Source organism: Perca flavescens, chromosome 2 (assembly GCF_004354835.1).
Source record: "Perca flavescens isolate YP-PL-M2 chromosome 2, PFLA_1.0, whole genome shotgun sequence".
Taxonomy (NCBI): Eukaryota; Metazoa; Chordata; class Actinopteri; order Perciformes; family Percidae; genus Perca; species Perca flavescens.
In genome coordinates this window covers 26,451,685-26,473,704 of record NC_041332.1, presented here as the reverse complement: position 1 = coordinate 26,473,704, position 22,020 = coordinate 26,451,685, and the positions used below count along the sequence as shown (strand labels likewise).

General features: G+C 40.3%; 1 protein-coding gene across 1 annotated transcript in view; it reads left to right on the top strand.

The window, feature by feature from the left end:
• The window catches only part of fbxo41 (F-box protein 41), a 53,027-nt gene that overhangs the window by 5,618 nt on the left and 25,389 nt on the right, over window positions 1-22,020 (top strand). Inside the window, exons 2-3 of the mRNA XM_028566727.1 lie at window positions 8,352-9,157; window positions 10,887-11,116. Coding sequence (XP_028422528.1) covers window positions 8,609-9,157; window positions 10,887-11,116 — 779 coding nt within the window. The 5' untranslated portion in view covers window positions 8,352-8,608. The remainder of the gene's footprint in view (window positions 1-8,351; window positions 9,158-10,886; window positions 11,117-22,020) is intronic.

Here is a 22,020-nt window from a genome sequence, read left to right as displayed (position 1 = left end):
TCATCCTTTGGAGCTGAACATTTAACAGTCGCGTCATTAGTGTAGCTTGAGGGCCAGCTGGTGTTTTATGCACATGGTGCAGAGTTTAAGAATTCAATTGCAATGTCTTCACACAGATAATGTAAGGAGTTTGAATTAAAGGGATACTTTATTCAATATAGATATTCAACCAACTTGGTATCATCATAATGTTGGTAGTATGTGTAAATTAAATGTTAAACTTTCTTCCATCGTACCAGTGCCCAGATCTCCCTACTTAGAGGCAAGCAGAAGAACCATCAAGTGATATGCTTGATGCAAAACTTGTCACTTAGGGTTTGATCGAAAGAGAGAGAGAGCTGCCCCTCGCTCTCTTCCTCAAACTCAGACCGAACTCAGATTAAACTGTAAAACTAGGCAGCGCTGATCAAATATAAACCAAGATTCTGTTACTGCATTGCCTATTTCAAGCCTAAAATGATTTCAGAAACATATTTTAGTGTACTTTTTAACTGTTCAAATCTTTTGTTAGCAGCATGTCGCCATTCTCTGTCAATACAGAGGAGCTTAACGTGCCGCAGTATGTCACCAACCAGTGGAAGCGTTTATTTGTCCGATGCAGTGGATTCTGGTAGCTGTAGGCTTTTGAGCGAAAGGGAATATCACAGCTTCTTCTCTCTGGTCATGTAGCACCGATTTTAAAAATGCTTTTGCAAGTCTACTGCATAGAAAGTCAAAGATGGACAAAGGATATTGTCCATCTATGCCTCTGGTAATGCCAGCTTATCATGGTGTTGTTAAAGCTACAGTGCGTAGTTTCTGCTGCCCCCATGAGGAATTCTAAGTAATGACAACAAAACTGTCAGCGCGTCCACATGACACAAGCCTTTCGTGACTGTGAATGAAACAGACGTTCATTGACATCAAAAAGTTACACACTAAAACGCTTTAAAGCCTTGTTTTTCAAATGTAAGCACAGTTTAGTCAGACACCCACATCAAGGAATTGCTAATTTATAGAAACTGGGTATACAGTTAGATTTAGCACAAAAGGCTCTGCTCTTTGAAGGAGCTCTCAAAGAATCCGAGCAGCTACAAGAATTCTCCTGGGAGAACAGATTCCCCCTAATAAACACTGAAATGGACATTACATCTTAGTTAAGTCAACAATAGCAAAAATATAGCACTTAAGGAGGAAGCTGGGGACCCTAATTCAGGCGTGACTATGGTGCTGTGCCTGAACTAACACGATGCTTCCATTTAGTAAGAGTCATATCATTAGTTCCTCAGGCCTCTTATATTGGTGACAGTGTTGGTCTAGTTTAAGTATCCATCCATCCATCTTCGTCCGCTTATCCGGTGTCGGGTCGCGGGGGGAGCAGCTCCAGCAGGGGACCCCAAACTTCCCTTTCCCGAGCAACATTAACCAGCTCCGACTGGGGATCCCGAGGGCGTTCCCAGGCCAGGTTGGAGATATAATCCCTCCACCTAGTCCTGGGTCTTCCCGAGGCCTCCTCCCAGCTGGACGTGCCTGGAACACCTCCCTAGGGGGCCCCAGGGGCATCCTTACCAGATGCCCGAACCACCTCAACTGGCTCCTTTCGACGCCAAAGGAGCAGCGGCTCTACTCCGAGCTCCTCACGGATGACTGAGCTTCTCACCCTATCTCTAAGGGAGACGCCAGCCACCCTCCTGAGGAAACCCATTTCGGCCGCTTGTACCCTGGATCTCGTTCTTTCGGTCATGACCCAGCCTTCATGACCATAGGTGAGGGTAGGAACGAAAACTGACCGGTAGATCGAGAGCTTTGCCTTCTGGCTCAGCTCTCTTTTCGTCACAACGGTGCGATAGATTGAATGCAATACCGCACCCGCTGCGCCGATTCTCCGACCAATCTCCCGCTCCATTGTCCCCTCACTCGCGAACAAAACCCCAAGGTACTTGAACTCCTTCACTTGGGGTAAGGACTCATTCCCTACCTGGAGAAGGCATTCCATCGGTTTCCTGCTGAGAACCATAGTTTAAGTAATGCAAAAATAATCTGGAACATTTCCAGTAATCATCTCCTTTTCACAGTGGTCTATGAAAACCAAAACCAAATGTATTTACAAAGAAAATAAAAATTTGAGAAACAAACAACACAAGCCAAAGAGAAGCATTTAAACTGAAATGTCATGATTGTTTGACCTATATATTCATTTTCTAACTTGTTTATAGAGCTAACAGCTGTGCAGAGCATTGACACCCAAGTTAATTTGCTTACAGAGTTCGAAAAACCTGCTTAGATCTAATAAATCAAGAAAGCATAACAAAATGCCAAATTGTTAAATACAGTACGGTATTCAAGTCGGTACTTTTTTTTTTTTTTTTTTTTTTTTTTACCATGGGTGGTGTCAGAAAAAAACTTTAAAGAATTCTGCAAAAGTAGAAAGAGACTTAAAAAGAGAATGACCTTGGGTAGACTGAGTCAGAGAGGGATCAGCCACTGAGATGGTCGTGCTTGCAGTGAGTGTTGGGTTAAAATATTAACACATCTGTTAGCATGGATCTGCGAAGCTTGAGGGTTGAAACTTTTCTACTCTTAAGCAGATAAAATGCTGCTGTGCTTTTGGGTTGACTTCGATTTGTTTTAATTATGTAAATACATGTTCAAGGAGTTCAGATAGAGCCTGTATCAGGGGCATATTTAGTTCAATGTGTTATATGTCACTATTTTTGGTAGCCTACTGTACTTAAATGGCCAGTATATACTTTATTTTCTTTATTCATTGAAGCCTCTATGTTTACAGGCTTGTGGTGATGCACAATGTGCTATAGGTGCCAAAGAAAAAATCTGTTTGGTACTGCCCATTTGTTTTGTTTTGTCATGGTTCATGTGTGCAATAAACATTACACTTCGTGAGAAAAAAATCGTGGCAGAGAATCGTGATATCAATTCTAAGCTAAAAAATCTTGATTCATATTTTTCCCCGAATCGTGCAGGCCTACTGTGCACACAAACTGTTAGCCAGTGACCACATAGCTGTAGTGCTTAAAATTAAAAGATGCAGTAATAAGGGAGAGGGTGAGGATGTGTATAAATGTATAAATGTATATCTGTAATAATTTCTGATAAAAAAGCATCTTATTCCGCTAGAGAGTTAATACCTGCCTCAATGTTAACGTTTCCAGCTGTGTCTCAACACTCTGATACTGAAGGCTGAGGCAGGTCCTAAACACAAAAATCATATTAAGTACACTTACACCATACTATTAAGTATATGAAAGCAGCATATTTATGTCTCCAAACTATGACTGAGTGCTTATTCGTTCTTGATTAGGGCTGAGCGATGGCTGTAATCAAATGGAAAATGGACTGCATTTATACAGTGCTTTTTATACTACAGTGCTTTACAGTGTGCCTTTCATTCACTCAAGCACACACCATTGACGTTGGAACTGCCATGCAAACTGCTGGCCTAGCTGTCAGTAGCAATTGGTGATCAGTGTCTTTCTCATCTCCAGTTTAAAAGTATATATAAAAATATGGAAAACAAAAACAATCACATATAAAAAAAAATGATGAAACGAATTGACCTCATTTTGCTACTTTCAAATGACAATTTGCTGGCAGGATTTTATAAAATGTTAGCATAATATGATCATCCCAATACGATTCCACTGAAAGTTAAGGTACCCTGGAATATTTCATGTTAAAAAAGTTTTTACTCACCGAAATGTCTCCTTGAGGCCTAATAAACCTGTGGGAAGCATTTTCATCCCTGATAACACATTTGCAGAAAGGATATTTTGATGAATTTTAAACCTTCATTCTTTACATTCATGTTTGCTTGCTAAACGTTTTCTTCTTCCTTCCACGCTTCCACACTTCATAACATGTTACTGTGACCAACTGAGGATCAGTGGAAAAGCGTGAAACCGTGCATGCACATGTCGGACCGTCCTCACCCAGAAAACGACCATATAGGTCCATTGCGGTAGCAGCTCTTAACGACCCATCTTTACGTTTGCTATTAGGCGGCGTCCTCTCTTGGCCGTAGCAATTATCGCGGGAGCAAAACGAGGAAGTAAGGTGACAAAGTATAAGAGTGCCAAATTCAGAGTAAGGAGGGAGGTTGGGCTGGTGGAGGGTTTCAAACAAACACAGGACTTTCACTCAGGAGACCGTGGTTCTGTGTCCCGTGTAAAACAAAAAGTCAACGGTCATTTTTTGAAATTAACTGACTTTTATGGACCTTTTTTTGCCATTACGTTAAATCGAACAGTCACATAATTAAAACAGCTGCTGCGTTCACGTTTTATCGTCACGTCATGTTTAAAACGGTCACTGTACTGCAGTAAATAGAACAGCATATACAGTATGTTGCTTTGGGAGTGATTGGAAATCGACCTTTTCTAATGTTTAGGTATGAGAATGTGTTGCACATGTGCATCCTTGTGGATATGCACACGATACTAACAAAACAGGCACCCATTCATAAAAACACTGCTCCACACTGCTTCCAGTTGTGGAAAACTCCACAGGGTGCCTTTAATAAACAATAATTGTATTATTGCCCTACTCTTGAACAGAAAAATACAAACCGTCTCCTGTTGGTAAGCTCACATAATTTCAAACGTATTTTACAGGGGCTATGTGCTCTTGGCCATCTATTACTTCTTTACAATTTGTAAAAATTCCTGCAGTATCTATATAGCCTTCCCCATCACTGTGAAACACTTTCACTGTCTCTGTCTCTCTCATTCTTGTAGCTTCACATCTCTTGCTCTTTATCACCATCTTTCTATACCTTTATTCTCTCTGTCCATTTGAGAATACCCACCTGGGACTCGTTACGTTCAGAAACCTTTATCTGCGCAATAGAAATGGACAGTGTGTGTTGACAACCTCTGAAGTTCCACCTCCATTTTTAAACATCCCTTGACTTCAAGTTACTGCCCTGATGTAAAACAGCAATTTATAAAGAGCCCTTTAGTCATGCCCTTGTTGTTAAAAAAACAAAACCCATAGTCAAATTGAAGCCTGTGTTCTGATTTATGTAGGTCTATCTATGCGTTGACTTAAATGGCTTGTTTGCCTGTGTGGAAGCTTGCATTTGACAGACAATGAAAATGACATTGTTTCTGTTTCTCAGCAGAGAGAGCTTTGGGAGCCTTTAAAAAAGTAGCTTTCCATTAAAGGTTTGTACATTAGGGTTACTCAAGACTCAACAGAACTCAAACAGAAATAAAACAACCAATTAGGGTGATATTTTTGATGGCCAGTCATGTCTGTCAAGTATGTGGTCTGTAGTAGTAACAGTATCCGGATCTTTACTAATGACTGTGTATTCCCATCAGCCCTGGACTTACAGTACATAAATCAGAGACAAACTAAACACAGTGCATATACAAGTGCCTAACAGTGCATACAAGTTCAAAGGAAAGATAAACCTCGTAATTAGCATCAATACTAATACAGTATTTTCTTAATGCTCATATTAAGCATAAAAATGTTTTTAAACACTGTACGTCTTAATGCTAAATACTATGCCACTCTCTGGTATATTTTGCCATAGTACCAGGTGGCTGCTCTCAATTATTATGACAGAGCTGTTCTGTGCTGCATGTTTTTTAATCCCAAAATAGTGCCACGACACAAAATGTGGCCTTGTTATTGTGGCAGATGTGCTTTTGATCAGTGCACGAGTGACAAAGAAGCACTGAGAGTTTCCTGTTTCCAAGCCCCCTGCCTTTACTTAAAGGACCTTTGTATACGGCATCTGGTCCCACAGCTTCTCAGTTGGCAGTTAGAAGGTAGAGAGCACTGTATACTAGATGCAGATGGGACAGCTGGTTTGGTAAGGCTGATGATTTTTGGTTGCTACTGATTTTTACAGAAAAGGAGTATATTGGTTTGAAATCTATCGTTTGCATTCTATACATCTTACTTGGTATATTGTTTGTCTCATTTTATGGATGATTTTATTGTTGATTCTGTAATTGCCTCAGATGTTTGTGATGTGCCTCCTCTCTTGATTGGTTGTTGAAGCCTGTACTTAAGCATAACAATGGACAGAAAAATAATCTGCAACTATTTTGATAATCGATTAATTGCTTGAGTTATTTTTCAAGCAAAACGTTAGATGACACATTTCTCGGGTTCCAGTTTCTCGAATGGCAGGCTTTTCTGTTTCTCATTGTCATTTATAAATGTAAACTGAATACCTTTTGAAGATGTTACTTTGAACTATTCCCAGGCTACCTCATGTGTTCCCATGCATCAAACAATTGTTGTTTCTTACTACAGAACACCGTTCACTGCAGTTACAGGGTCCTCTGATGGTAAGGACCACTCAGAATAGGGTTCCTATAATATAAAGTAAACAGACATTATGGGGGGGGAGGGGACAAAAGAGCTGCTGCTGATGCATCTGTCAGTGTAAAACCACTCTAACCACTGGTTGCATTGCAAATGGTGCTTTTTGTAATGTTTTTTAAATATTCAAAATAAATGCAGAAAATGTAAACTTTACTCTTTGGTGCTGGTAGCAATGAGGAAAGCTAAAGGGCATGGCTAACTGTGTGTCTTATGTTACACACACATCCACTATTCACTAACAATAAATGAATAAAGACAGTCCTCTGGGACGTCTCAGCTGAGCTCTATTGGCAGGATGTGACATGAGGCTACCAAAGCCTCACTTCCCTTCCATTTCCTGCCCAGTTAAATACCTCACTTCGTAATTTCAAGCAGATGAGAAATGCCTGCTGTCTGCAGTGTAGTGACTGGGTCTATGAAATCCTCCTCCTTTAATAAGTGGGCACGGCTTGCCAGTACACTCCCTGTTCCAGCCTCACCAGACTTCTAATAACCGTCTCAGTGACTTCTGGGGAATTCCAATGTAAAAGCCCTCTGTAAAGACTATTCTGCATCTGTGATTTGTGATCACACCGCCAATGTCACAGCCTACTGCTTCTTTCATTAAAAGCTGCTGTAGAAAGTTAAGCGAGAGAGAGTCTTTTTTTGGTTCAAGTGTCAGTCTCGGATTGGTGTACAACACCGTTTCTACCCAGGTGTAAGAGTCCAAATGGTCCGTGTTGAAATACAGACTGTGCCCACTCTACTTAATATGGTGACCATGTGAGTGGAGGCGGCGTTGTACACCAAGTTCAAGGCTTTAATATTCTTGGTTCTTAAACCAGCACCCTTTGATTTGATAAAAAAAAAAAAAAAAAAAAACATATAGTCAGCAATACTTGAGGGTCAAGAAATTTGCTATATTGGGCTAAGCAACATTAAACATGGTATAGGAGGAGTTCAGCAGATCTTCTCTATTAATGCTAGAAATGGTCAAGGAAACATGGCATGATATGACGCTTTTACATAATAACATATTATATGACAGCAGCCCATTTAAGATGGTTCTTATCTAAATAATTCAAAAGAAACTGCATTTAACAGTAGAATTTTTTGAAGTAAAATAGAAAGCCGCTGTCCAATATAACGTGATAAAACACGTTGTAATTGACATTAACCATTTTTTATAATTGGTTACTGTTGGTGGAGGTTTGTTTTATTTACCAGATGCCCTTGTAAAGAACTTGGAGTATTGTCCAGCTGACCTCATAGACTTCAGACTAGAAGATGGTGTTGGCGCTAACAAGCACTCTCACTAATGGAGCCATTTCCTTTCCCCAATCCTCCCTCCATTCTTCTTCTGAGTATTTCAGGGTACAAGTGCAGGAGTTTGCTTTTTAACCCTTATGTTAAAAGGCAGGTTTCATGTTTCTTGACCAGTAAATTTACAGATCAAGATTCCTACTTAGAGAGTTCAGACGCAGCAGGCTACTGGAGTGGTAAATATAAATTATATCTATAATCATACGTATAATCACATTTTGCAAAGATGTCTAAGAAAGCTAATATCATGCTATTAACTTGAATTTGTCTTTTTTTCCCTTGTTTACAATTGACTAATGGTTCACTGCATGCTTTCCACTTTTTTCTGCTCAAATGAAAGACGATAAACAAAATGCTTAAATCACAAGTTGTAAGTGTCCATAAAAGTTAAAGCAGCAGGATTAACTTGGTCCTGTTGCAGGAAAATGCTGGATATATTTATCAAATTTGGTTCTGGAGTACACAGTATTCCCCCAGTTTATTGTTTTGAAGTTGCACTAAAATAAGATTGAATAAGATAAACTTTAATAATAAACTTTATTTATCCCAAGGGAAATTGTAGGAATGGCCTTTGTCACCAAGTTTCTGTCATTTATTTAACTTGATTATGTCCATTTGTTCATTTGATTCTCTTTCTCATCTGTTGTTATACCAAAACTCACAGTATAAAGCACTGTAACTCACTTGTAATTTATTTGCTCTGTTTCTAGGACCTCAGGCAGGGGAACAATGACAGATGAAGTAAAAAGACCAATTGAATGTTGCCACTATGTGTGCTCATGTGACTGAGCTGGGCTCTTCCATAGGACATGGGATCTCTCTTCCTCCTACCGACTTGCCGTTGTCACCCTGTTGCCATGTTTTCACCATGAGAGGATCTGTCACATGCTTGACCTCTGTGCCCTCATACTGGCGCTACCGTTGTGCCGCATGAGTGCCCCCTCTCCTCCTGCAGTTACTGCACGGAATGGCCTCTCTGGACCTGCCATACCGCTGTCCTCGCTGCGGGGAGCACAAGCGCTTCCGAAGCCTGTCGTCCTTACGTGCCCACCTGGAGTACAACCACACGTACGAGACCCTCTACGTCCTCTCCAAATCCAACAGTGTATGTGACGCTGCTGCTCTGCTGCCGCTAGTGGCTGAGGGAGCTATCCTCGCACCTGCCAACAACAACGACCCTTTTGAGCCCCTGCGGCCTTCAGCTTTAAAGGAGCGGCACTTCCCTTGTCGTGAGCTTCCTTGTGCGGACGACCTGAGTTTGACCCCGGCTAACTCCAACACTGCAGCCCGGTATATTCCCAATGTGGAGTTTCCCCTGGGGGAGATTTTTATGAAAAAAGCCATGACATCCGCAGACCCGGGTCCCCATGGAAACCCCAGCACAGCTGTAGCAGTGGCAGCTAATGTAGCGGCGAGTGCAGTAGAGGCGGCCTACGAAGAGGGCCTGGCCAGGCTGAAGGCTAGGGCGTTTGAACGGCTGGAGCTGGATGAAAGGCTGGAGAAGCTGTCTGAAGAGGTCAGTATAATAATTATGGTTATCAAAACTTTTTTGGTCAAATGCGTTGTGACTCAATATACTTGCGTAAAACAGAGAACAAATTTACGTGATACAGATACAAACATACCGCTAATATGTAAAGCTAACAGCAAATTAAGCAAAATTATAAATATATAGCTATTAGGTATACAGTTAGAGCTGGACACACTCTATGTATATTTAGTGGTAAGATTGTTACTATGTTCAAATAATGATTTTACTGGAGAAATCTTTTTAAATAAATGTTTTGAATTTGAACATTTCTCACTTCAGCACCCCCTAGTGGTAGTATCAAACAATACATTCCAATTCATGACCCAAGGATCCAGCAGGGCATGTTAAGAATACATAGGATAAATGAATAGGATTAAATAAAAAAAACATCAATTTTTTAGATTGATTTGAAAGATGCTGTAATCACATAGAATATTTTAAACACAAGAAGAATGTAGAAAATATAAACTCAACAGAGGAAACTTTTCCATGACACAGGAAGTGTGCATGCCTAATTCCAGTTAAGTAGGCTACTGGTGATTGAAAAATCTACATGTTGCAAAATTTCTTTCTTGTACACGAATGATTGGAGTTAGATCTTAGATCGGGCCCAAAAAATCAAGCCCGACCTTACCCGAGCCAGTGCACGTTGTGTACGAGCCCGGCCCTGCCCGACACATTAACTGTAATTATGAGCCAGAGCCTGATTTAAACCAGACAATTTTTTAATACGTGGGCCGTTACAACTGACGTTCTCAACTACAGTTCCGAGTTGTTTGAACTACAGATATCTGTTTAGAATTATCTTAATGAATAGTGCCGAATGAATAAGGACAAAGCATGTAAACTGCGCTGTTTGTTTATTCAGAATGGAATGGATCGCAGATGGATCCGAATGAAGAAACGTACAAAAAAACTCCAGCCGAATAGTGTGGGTAACAGATCAAGGCAGCAACATAATCAAAGCCCTGGAACCATAGAGGAGACTTTGCTGTCTCGATCATCTAATAATACTGTCATTCGCCACGGTCTGCATGCTGACGCACTGGCCGACAACAGTGCTGCAGATGGGGGAGACACGATGTAGCATAGTTTACCTCACACTCAAGTCAGTGCAGGACATATACCCAGAGCTACGGGAGAAGTTGGAGAGGCATAGCCTTCTCCCCACCGAATTAGGCTAATAAAGTCATGATTAAATAACACAAATGCTTGATCAAGGGCCCAGCCCGAGGATAGCGGCGGAAAATATCAAGTTCGGGCTCGGGCTCGGGCAGGGAATCTAACCTCTAATTCAATCAAAATCAACAAAATATAATGCCGAAGTAAAGTATATTGTAAACTATGGAAATCACCTGCAATCCCTCAGATCTTCACATTTTGAATTTCAGATATTCATATTTTCAACACTCTTCTACTTTGGAACTTAAACCCCTGAAATGGGTGTGTTGCTTGGATAGCACTCCAAGATTGTAACACTCTTGCTCCTGGTTGCTAGTTTGATGTCCGCAGGTGGGTAATTGCACAGTCCAGAGGCCCTGAAGGAAAATACTCTCTGTCATTAGGTTAGACATTAATTAGTCTCAGTCTGTTCTCGATCTGCTTTGAGAACTTTGAGCTCAGCAGCAGAGAGAAAATTAATGATCTTGTTGCGTTTCATACAATGTGGGGATTATGGCGGGACATTAGGCAGCTCAAGTGTCTTGTCTTGTAGGTGGAGCAGAAAATAGCGGCCCGCGTCGGTCGTCTTCAGTCAGAGCTGGAGAGGAAGAGCTCGGAGCTGGAGCGGGCCAAGCTGGAGAGCGAACGGCTGAGCCAGGAGAAGCAAGACCTGGAGGACAAGGCCTCGGAGCTCTCTCGGCAGGTGGACGTCTCTGTGGAAATGCTAGCCAACCTCAAACAGGATCTAGTGAACAAGGAGCAGGAGCTCAATCACAAACAACAGTAAGTGATATATCTGTTCTTCGGACTGAGTGTCGACTTAGTGCTACAGCTGGCCTGTTGGTGTGCTTTCCTAATATCTAAAGGAAATCAAGAAATGTATTCTAATTAGAGCTGGAATTTTGATAATGGATTAATATTTTCTTTTAGTTCACTGGTTGCAGTTTCTAAAATGTAAATATTTGCTGGTTTTCTTTGTCTGCTGTGATAGTAAATTGGAATACCTTTAGGTCTTGGTCGGACAAAACAAGCAATTTGAAGACATTACCTTAATCAATGATGAAAATAATCCTTAGTTGCAGCCCTAGTTTTCATTGTGTGTCCAAAAGAAGTCTCACTCTCACATCCTGCTGTTTAGATGACGATGATGACAATGCCGGTCGATTGGTCTATCCATCTCTCTTGTTAATACAAAGGTTATAGTCCACATGACTTATGGTGGGATGAAATGTAGCAGGAAAGAAGTAAAACATGAGCACACTCGGATGCCAATTTCTTCACCTTTCCCTTTGACTGTGTCTCCTAACTATTCTCCTCGTTCTTCCTTTCATAAAATGCATTGTCATGCATACAAACCCTCGTACACTCCTCTCCTTCACCTCTAACCCTCAGTTTATGGTGTAAGTGTCAGTAGCATCCACCCACCAGATGTGGTCAGCATCTGTCCCGCTGCTGTCTCCATGCACCATGGCCCTCCAGGGCTGGTTAGCTGTTCATGCTGAATGGAGATTTGGACAGGAGCAGCTGGGTCGGCAGCAGATACTCATGCCAGTCCCTCCGTGAAGCTGCCATGTTGCTTCATGCACTAGTTAAAAGTATGGCTGCTGTAAATAGAAGGAGCGCTTGGATATAAATCATCAGTGTGCTAATGCAAGTTATTGCTGGCTCTGAATCTGATGATCATGATTTGGAGCTCTCCCACAGCATGGCACAAAGAGTGAGCAAGACTGGGCTTTATTTATTTGATTTTCAGAGCTTTTATTGAAATGAATCCCGGAGTAATTTATTGTGTGCTCCAAACATTGATGCTATTTTTAGTTTGACAGGGTAGCGGTAGCGCATAAAATATATTGTGTTTACTCAGTCTATGTTAAAATGGAAGGTAATAAATGAAAAAATGCATCCTCTACGATTATATTTTTACAAACCTCTCACTATTTATTTTTATTTTTTTAAAGATGCATTGAATTTCCATAACAATATTTGACCAGTCAAAGAATCACAGTCACAGTTTTTACAGTGTTTACAAAAGGGACTTATGAGGCACAATGGCAATCTAATAGGAAAAGACGGCTCTGGAAACAGAAGAATGTGACAGGTTATTTATGTTATTTATTTTTAGGTTATTTTGTGTTCATTGTTAGTTGGGTGAACAAGTGTTTAAAACATAGTTTCTGTCTAGTTGTGTAGATTAAGATATAGCACTTTCCTAGCTGCTGCATCCACAAATGCAGGCCCTTTGCTTGTTTTCACCTATTTGCTTTGTTAAAGTGATCAACAAGTGTTGACAAGTGTTTTTCAAGGCTCATATTAAAGTCATCTGGAATCTGTACTGTCTATCTGACAGGACAGCCAGTCTTCCTCTGCGTTCTTTATCACCTCTTCTGTTTCTTTATCAGGCCTGAATGTCAACAGTAGGTCAGGGACAGAAAGGTGCTTTACAAGGCGTCTAATCTCATCACAAACACACAACTGTACATCTCACTGCACTGTATGGAAGTGTGTGATTCCTTGTAAAGGCATCAATGAATGGCACAAAAGTGATGTACATTTAAAGGCCTTTGGGTATTAATACTGAAGCATTATTATGTGTGTCATGTGCATCTGCAATCAACAATCTTTTTCATTACCCACCATAATGTGTTGATTATTTTTGATTAATAGTTTCATCTTTAAAATGTCAGAATATACCTCATCAGGATTTCCAAGTTTAATAACATTATTACAAGGTTCACTTACTTGGTTTTCCCCTAACTTTCAGCCACATCTCATATCCTTCATCAGTGGATAAAATTGCAGTTGTCATGCAGATGGTTTAGTGGTTTACATGTAACCTAAGTATGGAGCTTAGGTCATGTTAAAAACAATTGGTCGTAATGTATATGGGGTAAGATCATAATGTCCTCTTTGATTTTTCTTTGGTTGTCCACCGACTTTAACCCCTTCCCAGTTGCTTTTTCTGTTCTGGTCAGGTGTTCACAGAAAGTTCATGTTAGTTTCCAGTGTTCATTCAGTCTCTTGTCCAGATTCCTTGCTGCTTCACCGATGTTCTTCACAGTGAAGTCCGACCAGCAGCTCTAAAACATCAAGATTAATTAGTTTTTTTAATCATATAAATCAGAGAAAAGAGAACAGCTTTTATCAAGCAAAAATGTTATTAGAAATAGCCTAAAGATGAACTAATCGATTACTTGACTAACCGTTTTAGCACTAGAGTCGTTCATTGTGTTTCAGTGCTCCTGAGATAATGTGAATTTAGCTAATGCTGCTGTATGACAATACATATGTACATTTGCAGTTGGTCATCTTGGTCCCTCCAAGTCACAGCTATTTCACAAAAGTGTCTCTTTGTGTCAATATGACAAAACTATTGTATATTTTTTTATCCTAGTCTTATAACAGAGACGGTAGTACTAATTGTAATGGCAGCTGACTTGGCTGATCTCGTGATAGTAAGATACAAAACAGTGTTTCATCGGGTCAAATGAGCAGAAGACAAGTGTGCTTTTCTTCTATTTAGTCCCGCCTCTCTGTTGTAAAGGGTACTGTGGTCATGCATACCAAACGTGGCAGCATCACACTGGGAAGGTCATATTCCTAAAATCCCCACCTGGGCTGTGTGACACCACACACACACACACACACATACACACACACACACACACACACACACACATACACACACACACACACACACACACACACACACACACACACACACACACACACACACACACACACACACACACACACACACACACACACACACACACACACACACACACACACACACACACACACACATTTTCAGTCTCTGTCTCTTTGAGGAGAAGCTGGCAGTCAAACAGTGAGCTCATTCAGACTTTAAAATACAGAGTAAGTCTGAGGTGGAAAAAGAGCATCACGGTCGGTGAATGTTCTGCTGGCTTGATGACTAAGCAGAAGTTAACAGACATAGAGCAGCTTATTGGCTTAAACATGGCTGCCCAACAACCTTATACACACAGCTGATTCTTTAAAAAAAAAAACTTTAATACCCGTGAGTGACTTTGGAGAATCTGTGAAACTCTCTCAAGGAGATATGCATCATGTTATACATCAGTGGTGTCAAATGCTTAACATGCGAGTCACCTCACTGTGAGTTGCCATGCAACCAGAGGAAACTCCCACAAACTGCCTTCTGCTGCTCGCAGCGTTATTCATAAAAATATGAAATGGTTTAATAATTTATTCTGCACTCAGAAACACTGTAAATAATTATGAAAAGCATACAAAACGTCTCAGGTAAACTTGTTCGATTCAGCTTGGTGCTCATTATAATCTCAGCGTGCAGTTTAGTTTACATTCATTCACAAACAATACGCACAAAAACACACTCATAACGTAACAGTCACTGAAAACATAATGATAAACATCACTGTAGCAGTCAAAAACTAAATGAATAACAGAGTCCCTCAAGCACGCCTTTGATAGCAGTTGGAATAAATGGTAGCAGCTGTGATCAGCAGAAACTGGAGCCTGAGGAGAAATGAAAAATGGTGGGACGATTATCTTCATCATTTCAGTGTGCTACAGACTCACTTAAAGTAGAAAAACAGCCTCATTTAGTGTCTGTCACAGACATATGTTGAGTACTGTGGTAATCTTTCCAGCTATTAGGGATTGCTTGATGACATACAGCAAGGTTTATTTAATTGTTATGAAATGATTGCAATTCCTAATATGCCATTTGTCTTGTTATTGTTAAAGTAGATCATTTTGAAGAGCTATTTCTAATAAAATGTCTTGATCTTCAGTTTGTGATCCGTTTCATACATGGAAGTGATGGCTGGCCTCACTGAGTGCTCCTGCAGGATGACATAATACTGTATGCTCCAGTGGCAGCCAGATTATCAGACAGCCACTCTTCTTTTAATACTTGAGTGTTTCCATTCTTGCTGGAAAAGTTTGTATGTGACGTACAGGCGGGTTGATTTAGTCATTATTTAGACCTGTGCAGTGTTTTCAATCCAATAGTCCAGCCCTGAAACAAGTTAGAGCTAAAACATTTATCAATTTATCAATTGGTCAATCCTCAGAAATATTCAGCAACTATTTTTCAAGTAAAAATGGCGAACATGTTCGTGTCCCAGCTTCTCAGTTGTGAGGATTTGCAAGCAATTTGAAGACATCATTAAGAAGGCACTAAACAGCAATGATTGTTTATTTATTTACTGGTTAATTTAACAGCGGCAGTGCAAAGTCTTACTTTTTAATTACTTTATAATCACCTTACATTTGTAATACCTCTTTCAATCGGTCTGTCTGTTTGTATGTCTGTCTGTCTACAATAATGAACATTGCTGTAAATGCAACACACATGGACAGATATTACAAAGTCACCCTAAAAAAGAATAGAAAGAAGATTAAACGATTGATATTACTAGGTTATTGAAAATTCATAAGCATGTAGAGCAATAATAGAGTAACAAATATAAGAAAATAATTAAAGATAGAGGCTGGACCAAACCAATTAAGTGAGAAAATAATTGGCAAAGTAATAGACCATATAAATAATTGTTGGTTGCAGCCCTATGACCAACGATTCCTTTGTGAAGCTTATAATGTTCCATTGTGTTTTGAAAGGTGATTATTATGGTAATTTTTTCTAGCTGTACATTTTGGCATGGTTGTGTCGGATTGTGTTATATTGTGATTGGTCTTATACACCCCTCGTGCTTTACAAACAGGGGAGCGACTAAATGTTGCAGTGTTGCAGTTGTTTGTATTAGATTGTGCAGGTGTTCATAGTCTCTGTATTGAAGAACGAGGATAGCAGTACAGAGAAAACTCCTGTCAGGTTATTATATCATATTTAGCACACACATAGCATGCACAGTTGCAGTAGGCCTCAACATTGAGGCTTGATTTATTCCTACAGCCAGCTATGACAAAGTAAGAGTGCCCAGAAAGAAAGAGGCTGTTAACGGCTCCACAGAGCATGGAGGAGTCTGGCTATTTGCTGTCACAGTGCCTCCTCTCAAAAAATAAGCTTGAGCAGCAATTTTGAATGCAAAGTGAAGCTGTCAGGGCAGAGAGAGAACTCGTCCTAATTAGTGTCTGAGAGAGAGGAGCATGTAGTATTAGATCGGCAAGACTTCTGAAGGTTCTCTAATGAAAATAATTCAGAGTAAGATCGTGATGTGGTACATCTAAGAATGTCGACTTGAAAATTAGTGGGACACCTCTCACATGAGTGTAATTGAGGGTCTTTGTTTTAATATAAATATTAAAGTGCAATTTGTCTCGAGTAATATTTGTCCACACAAACCCCGGAGGAACAGATGTAATGTACGCCAATAAATTGTTCAGATTATAGGAAAAGATTGCAGTGCTGCCACCAAACACAGAAATGCATGCCCAGAATGCATTGTACATCATTTGTAATGTGGAATATGTTTATTAATTGTAAATCTTCTTGGCATGCACTTTGTACTAGCTGCACTGTTACATACTTAAGACCAGCTGGACAATAAGACCAGCCTAATTACACTCTGTGTCAAACAAATGTAAATACGTAGACATTCAGATTTCCAGCAGCGATATAAAGTGTTGTATAGCAAGATAGGGTTCTGTATATTAGATAACCCAGATTGTAGTGTATGGATGATCCAGTCGATGTCAGCACTCAGATAGAGCAGGATTTATGAGTGGATGGCTGCTCATGTCTACCGTTAGAAGAAACTGACGTGTGTCCTTGAGATTGGATGAAAGGTTTTGAATCACGACAGACAAAGGGAAATAGGAAGGATGCTCCAACCAGTCTATCAGTGGACACGCCTGTCTTCTTCCCCGTTTTGTTAAGACTGACGTGAAAGGGTCCACATAGCAGATGCCGGATGTTTGGAGGATGTGCTGTACTGGGGTTTAGTGTCAATAGCCTATGTGTGTGCTTCTTCTGTGGAAAGGTCTGGCTCAACGGATGTACATTGCTGTGATGAAGCCTGAAATCTGGTGCAGCTCCCTCCCCTTCTTCTATCTATTTTGCACATGATTTTGCAAGGGCACCATCATACCGCACGTGTGTTAGCAGAGATTGGTTTAAAGAAATACAAACAAGCCAGACATTTTTTTCCCCTATCCTAGAATGTTAACGCGGCGTAGCCAGACCATAACCCAGCGCTGATACAGGGCTGTGAAGGTCTGGCTATGCAAGACTACTTGAACGCTGATATTGAAGCAATGCTGTCAGGATTTCTTTCTCTCCTTTTTTGAGCTGTCAAGCTGTCATAGAGCTGAATGAGTGTTGCTGGTGTGTATAGATTACAATGTCTGTATGCCTTACAAAAGTCTATACTAGGGCTGATATGTTAGCCAATTTATCTATTAGTCAATGGTCAGAAAATGATTTTGTTTTGATATTGATTGATGAATATATGAGTAATTTTTCAATCAAATATGCCCAAATTTCTCTGGGTACAGGTTCTCCAATGTGCAGATTTGTTGCCTTTCTCAGTTTTATATCACTGTAAAATGAATATCCCTGAATTTTGGCCTGTTGGTCGGACAAATAATCAATTTTAAGACATCACATTGGGCTCTGGGAATTTATGATGGACAAATGACTAATAGATTAATCAAGCAAACCATCACCAGATTAATTGATTACTGAAAATGATAGTTAGCTGCAGCCCTACTACCCATTTCCTTAAAGCGCCCATATTATGCTCATTTTCAGGTTCATAATTGTATTTTAAGGTTGTACCAGAATAGGTTTACATGGTTTAATTTTCAAAAACACCATATTTTTGTTGTACTGCACAGCTCTCTCTCACTGCTGCAGATCCTCTTTTCACCTGGTCTCTGTTTAAGCTACAGAGTGAGACCTCTTTTCTTCTTCTTCTGTACTCTCTTTGATTGCACTCTCTTTGATTTCTCCAACTTCGGTGAGTTACAAGGCAGGATTAGCTGGGAGACATCTAAACGAGTGTGCACATGTAAGTAGTTCTTTGGTAGATTATGGTGAACTTGTGTGTGTTGTAGTAGTGCTTTGCCATTGAGAACGAGGTAGCATGCTCGCATTAGCGTGCTAGCGCTAGCACACTAACGCTAGCACGCTAACACTAGCATGCTAACGGTTAGCCAGCTTGTTTCGGCTAGTGACGTAGAAAGCTGTGCAGATTTTGACCAGCTCACCCGGAGACTGAAGGCAGGTTACATTCAGAAACCGTATCTCACTCAAAACAGCATGGATGGATTTTTTTCAAAGTTTGTATGCGTGTGGAAGCACCAGAGACACAAAATAACACCCCAAATCCCAGAAAAAGTGATTTTTTTCATAATATGGGCACTTTAAGAAGCCTCATCTTGACCCCACAGTGTTGTCCAAATTTAGACCAGTCTCTCACAGGGTTTCCTGCAGCACTTTGCAGCTAAGGCAGCTGCCTAAGCAACACACGCCTGCCGCCCTCCTTTCATTCCAAACCACACAGTTGACAACCTGCAGGTGGAAGCGGGGGAGACAGGCTCGGACATAAACGCCTGTGGAGTCTCGCAAGCGGTTTAAGGAAAGTGGCTGCATGCGTCCGACAATGCACAGAACATTAACCGGTACAAGCCTACAGCTGTCTGTGGACACAGAGTGCGGAAAATGTGCCAGAGCGTCCTGGACAGGAGAACTGAGACTCTGTTTCCTGCTTGTCGGTCAATGGTTAATGATCGGTTAACATTTAATTTCATTGTTCTAGCTTTTGGAAGGCTGGCTGCCAAAAATCGCCACTTACTAGCTAATTAATTAGCCTGAGGTAAATGATCGCTAGCAGTAAACAGAAGTGACGTGGTGGCTGGCGTCTGGTGTGTGCGCCAGTGTGTGTGCGCCAGTGTGTGTGCGTGTGTCGGCCCGCTCCCCGCTCTGCAGACAGCAGAGCAACAGAAGAAAGTAGCTGCACCTTCGCCAAAATGAAAAACTATTTTGGTACAAACATTTACTCGCCATGTGGCAGATAGCCACATAGATATAGATATAGACAGATATAATTTATTAATTATATATATTATTATTTAAATTTAATATTTAGTGTTATAATAATTGTTAAATGTAGTACAGAATCAGTAGTCTATCGCACAAACAAGGTATAAACTGTGGGGTGATCAGGCTTTTGCAGTTGCTGCCCCGAGACTCTGCAACAAGAAAACCCCCTGATATTTGCACTATTACAGATGTAGCTCTTTTTAGATCCAAACTCAAAACCTATTTGTTTAGAATGGCTTTTAATACGTAGTAGTGGTGTGACAATTTCCCTCTCCTCCTCCTGTTTCTATGTAACCTTTTCTGATTTTACTGTTTTATGTTTCATTCTTTTTATTGTATGATATGTTGTTTTATTCTTGGTTCCTGATGTAAAGCACTTTGGATACCTGCTGGTTGCTGTAAATTGCTATATAAATAAATGTTGATTGATTGATTGATTTCCATACATATGTCTGTTTTTCCCCAATTTAGTTCCAGTTGCACTTCTGTTTATCAGAAAATGATTGCAATTACAGAAGCAAAACACATTTATTATTGCAAACAAGCATTCTCTGTCTTACAGCTGAATTTCAGTTGGCCTTTTCTTTCATAATGATATAATAATCCATTTCTGTAAGTGCTCCACGTCATCACCTTTATGTTGTTTCTCTGGGTGACTCATCCATGTGTGATTTGTAACGGGGATTTAGATTTTGAGAGTACTGGTCGAGCCACAATAAAATATTTACTTTCCCCTGATTGACCAGAGCTAAAACATGGATTAGTGGTTTCTTGGGAAACCAGTCATGCTTTTTTCCGTCTCTGAGAGGCTTTAAAAACAGTCCATTTTAGCCTGCGTCTCTTTCATCATCCCTTTTCTCTCACCCTTTCATCCTTGTCCGTCTCACATCTCCTTTTCATGTAGCCATACTCTCGACACATCTCCTCGTGCTGCCTTTCTCTTTGTGTGTTTGTGCGTAATGCATACAAATGTGTGACATTATGACATGATGATGACACAATGTAGCCTAGAGATCTGTCTCACCTGCCCCCACCCATCCAAAAAAATCACTATTTGATTCAGGTGTCAGAACACAAAACACAAGCAGCTGTCCTTTGTTAGAGCGGAGAAAGCTTGTATTCATGCAACAGCCTCGTCTTCCACATGCAGGCCTTTCAGTCAATCATCTCTGCTGCTCTTTAATATTAATGAGGCATAATTTTGAATTAATGGCCAGAGATGATGACAACTGTGAAAGGAGGCTGACCAGTGGTTGTAATTAACATTTAAACAGAATCCTTCAGAAGACCATGCCTTATTAATCATGCCTGTCATAGCTGGATGTCTTTGCTATACTAGACTATTTGTTATGTCTGTTAAGTGTTAGGGAAATGAAACATTGTTGGCTTAGCTTTCCATTATTCCTCTGAGCATATGCAGTAGCATAGGACATTTATTATGGTCTTCAAAGCCAATTTTCATTTATTTGATAAAAAACTGTAGCTTAGATTTTTGTTAGCAAGCTGTCAAGTCCTAAATTTAGCAAGAAAAGAGCTTTTTCTATTTCCAAGAGCGTAAAGGGACAAGAAGTTCTCAAATTTTAAGTGGATATCAGGCAACAATCCCCTTATTCTAGTATCATGGGGGGAAAGCAGCAGAGATTAAGAGCAGTCTTTGCTGTTTGGGTGCTGACAGGGAATGTGTGGTAAAGCTTAAATATAGCACTATGGCCTTATTCTTTGTAATCAGTGGATTGATTGTATCTTAACTGCTGTGTGTTAGTGTTTGTGTTGGGATTTAGTGAGGCACATTGTTGCATTAGAGCTTAACTCTTGTATTTAATTCACTAGGGACAGATCAATCCAAAGTGTATAACAATATGAAGATGAGAGATACAGGATCCCCCAGAGACTAGACGCAGGTGGTGATGGAGTAAAGCCAGCGGGTGGATACTGCACATCCTGGAGGTAATAGGAAGGTGGTGGGTTGTGCAATAGTAGGTCTTTATAAACAATTTAACCAATATTTGATTGCTGTATTTACATACAAGGCACACCGTTCCTAGCCACGTAAATCCTTTCTGTCATTAATCATGAAACTTTGTCTGTAAAGTTCTAAAATAAATCTAATTACAATGAAAAATGTCTTGGTCTTATGAGCTCACTTTACACAATTTCATTCATTTGAGCCCTTCATCATAATACAGTGTGGTAAGATCAGTGGATATTAAATCAAATAAATCATATCTGATAGGAATTAATGGTCAAACGCTGAATCATCTGTAGTTTATTCTGTGCACCACGTAACCCTGCATTAATCTGTGAAATGTCATTTTTGCACTGAAGTTGTTATATGGATTAAACAAATGAGATACAGAGTGTTTAGTGATCTTTGGAGGTAGATCTTGTTACCTTTTGACAGATTCAAGGCTAGTTGCCCCCCACACACGCACACAAATTTACCTACAGATATGAGAGTGGTATCCATCTTCTCATCTAACTCTCGGCAAGTTAGCAAATAAGTGTTTTGGAAAATATAATTTGTGTGCCGCTGACTCTGGACATCATCACAGCAAAGTGCATGTATGCATTATAAAGTCGGTATCTGGATGCTCAGTGTGTGTGTGTGTGTGTGTGTGTGTGTGTGTGTGTGTGTGTGTGTGTGTGTGTGTGTGTGAGATGGAAACAAAAATAAAGA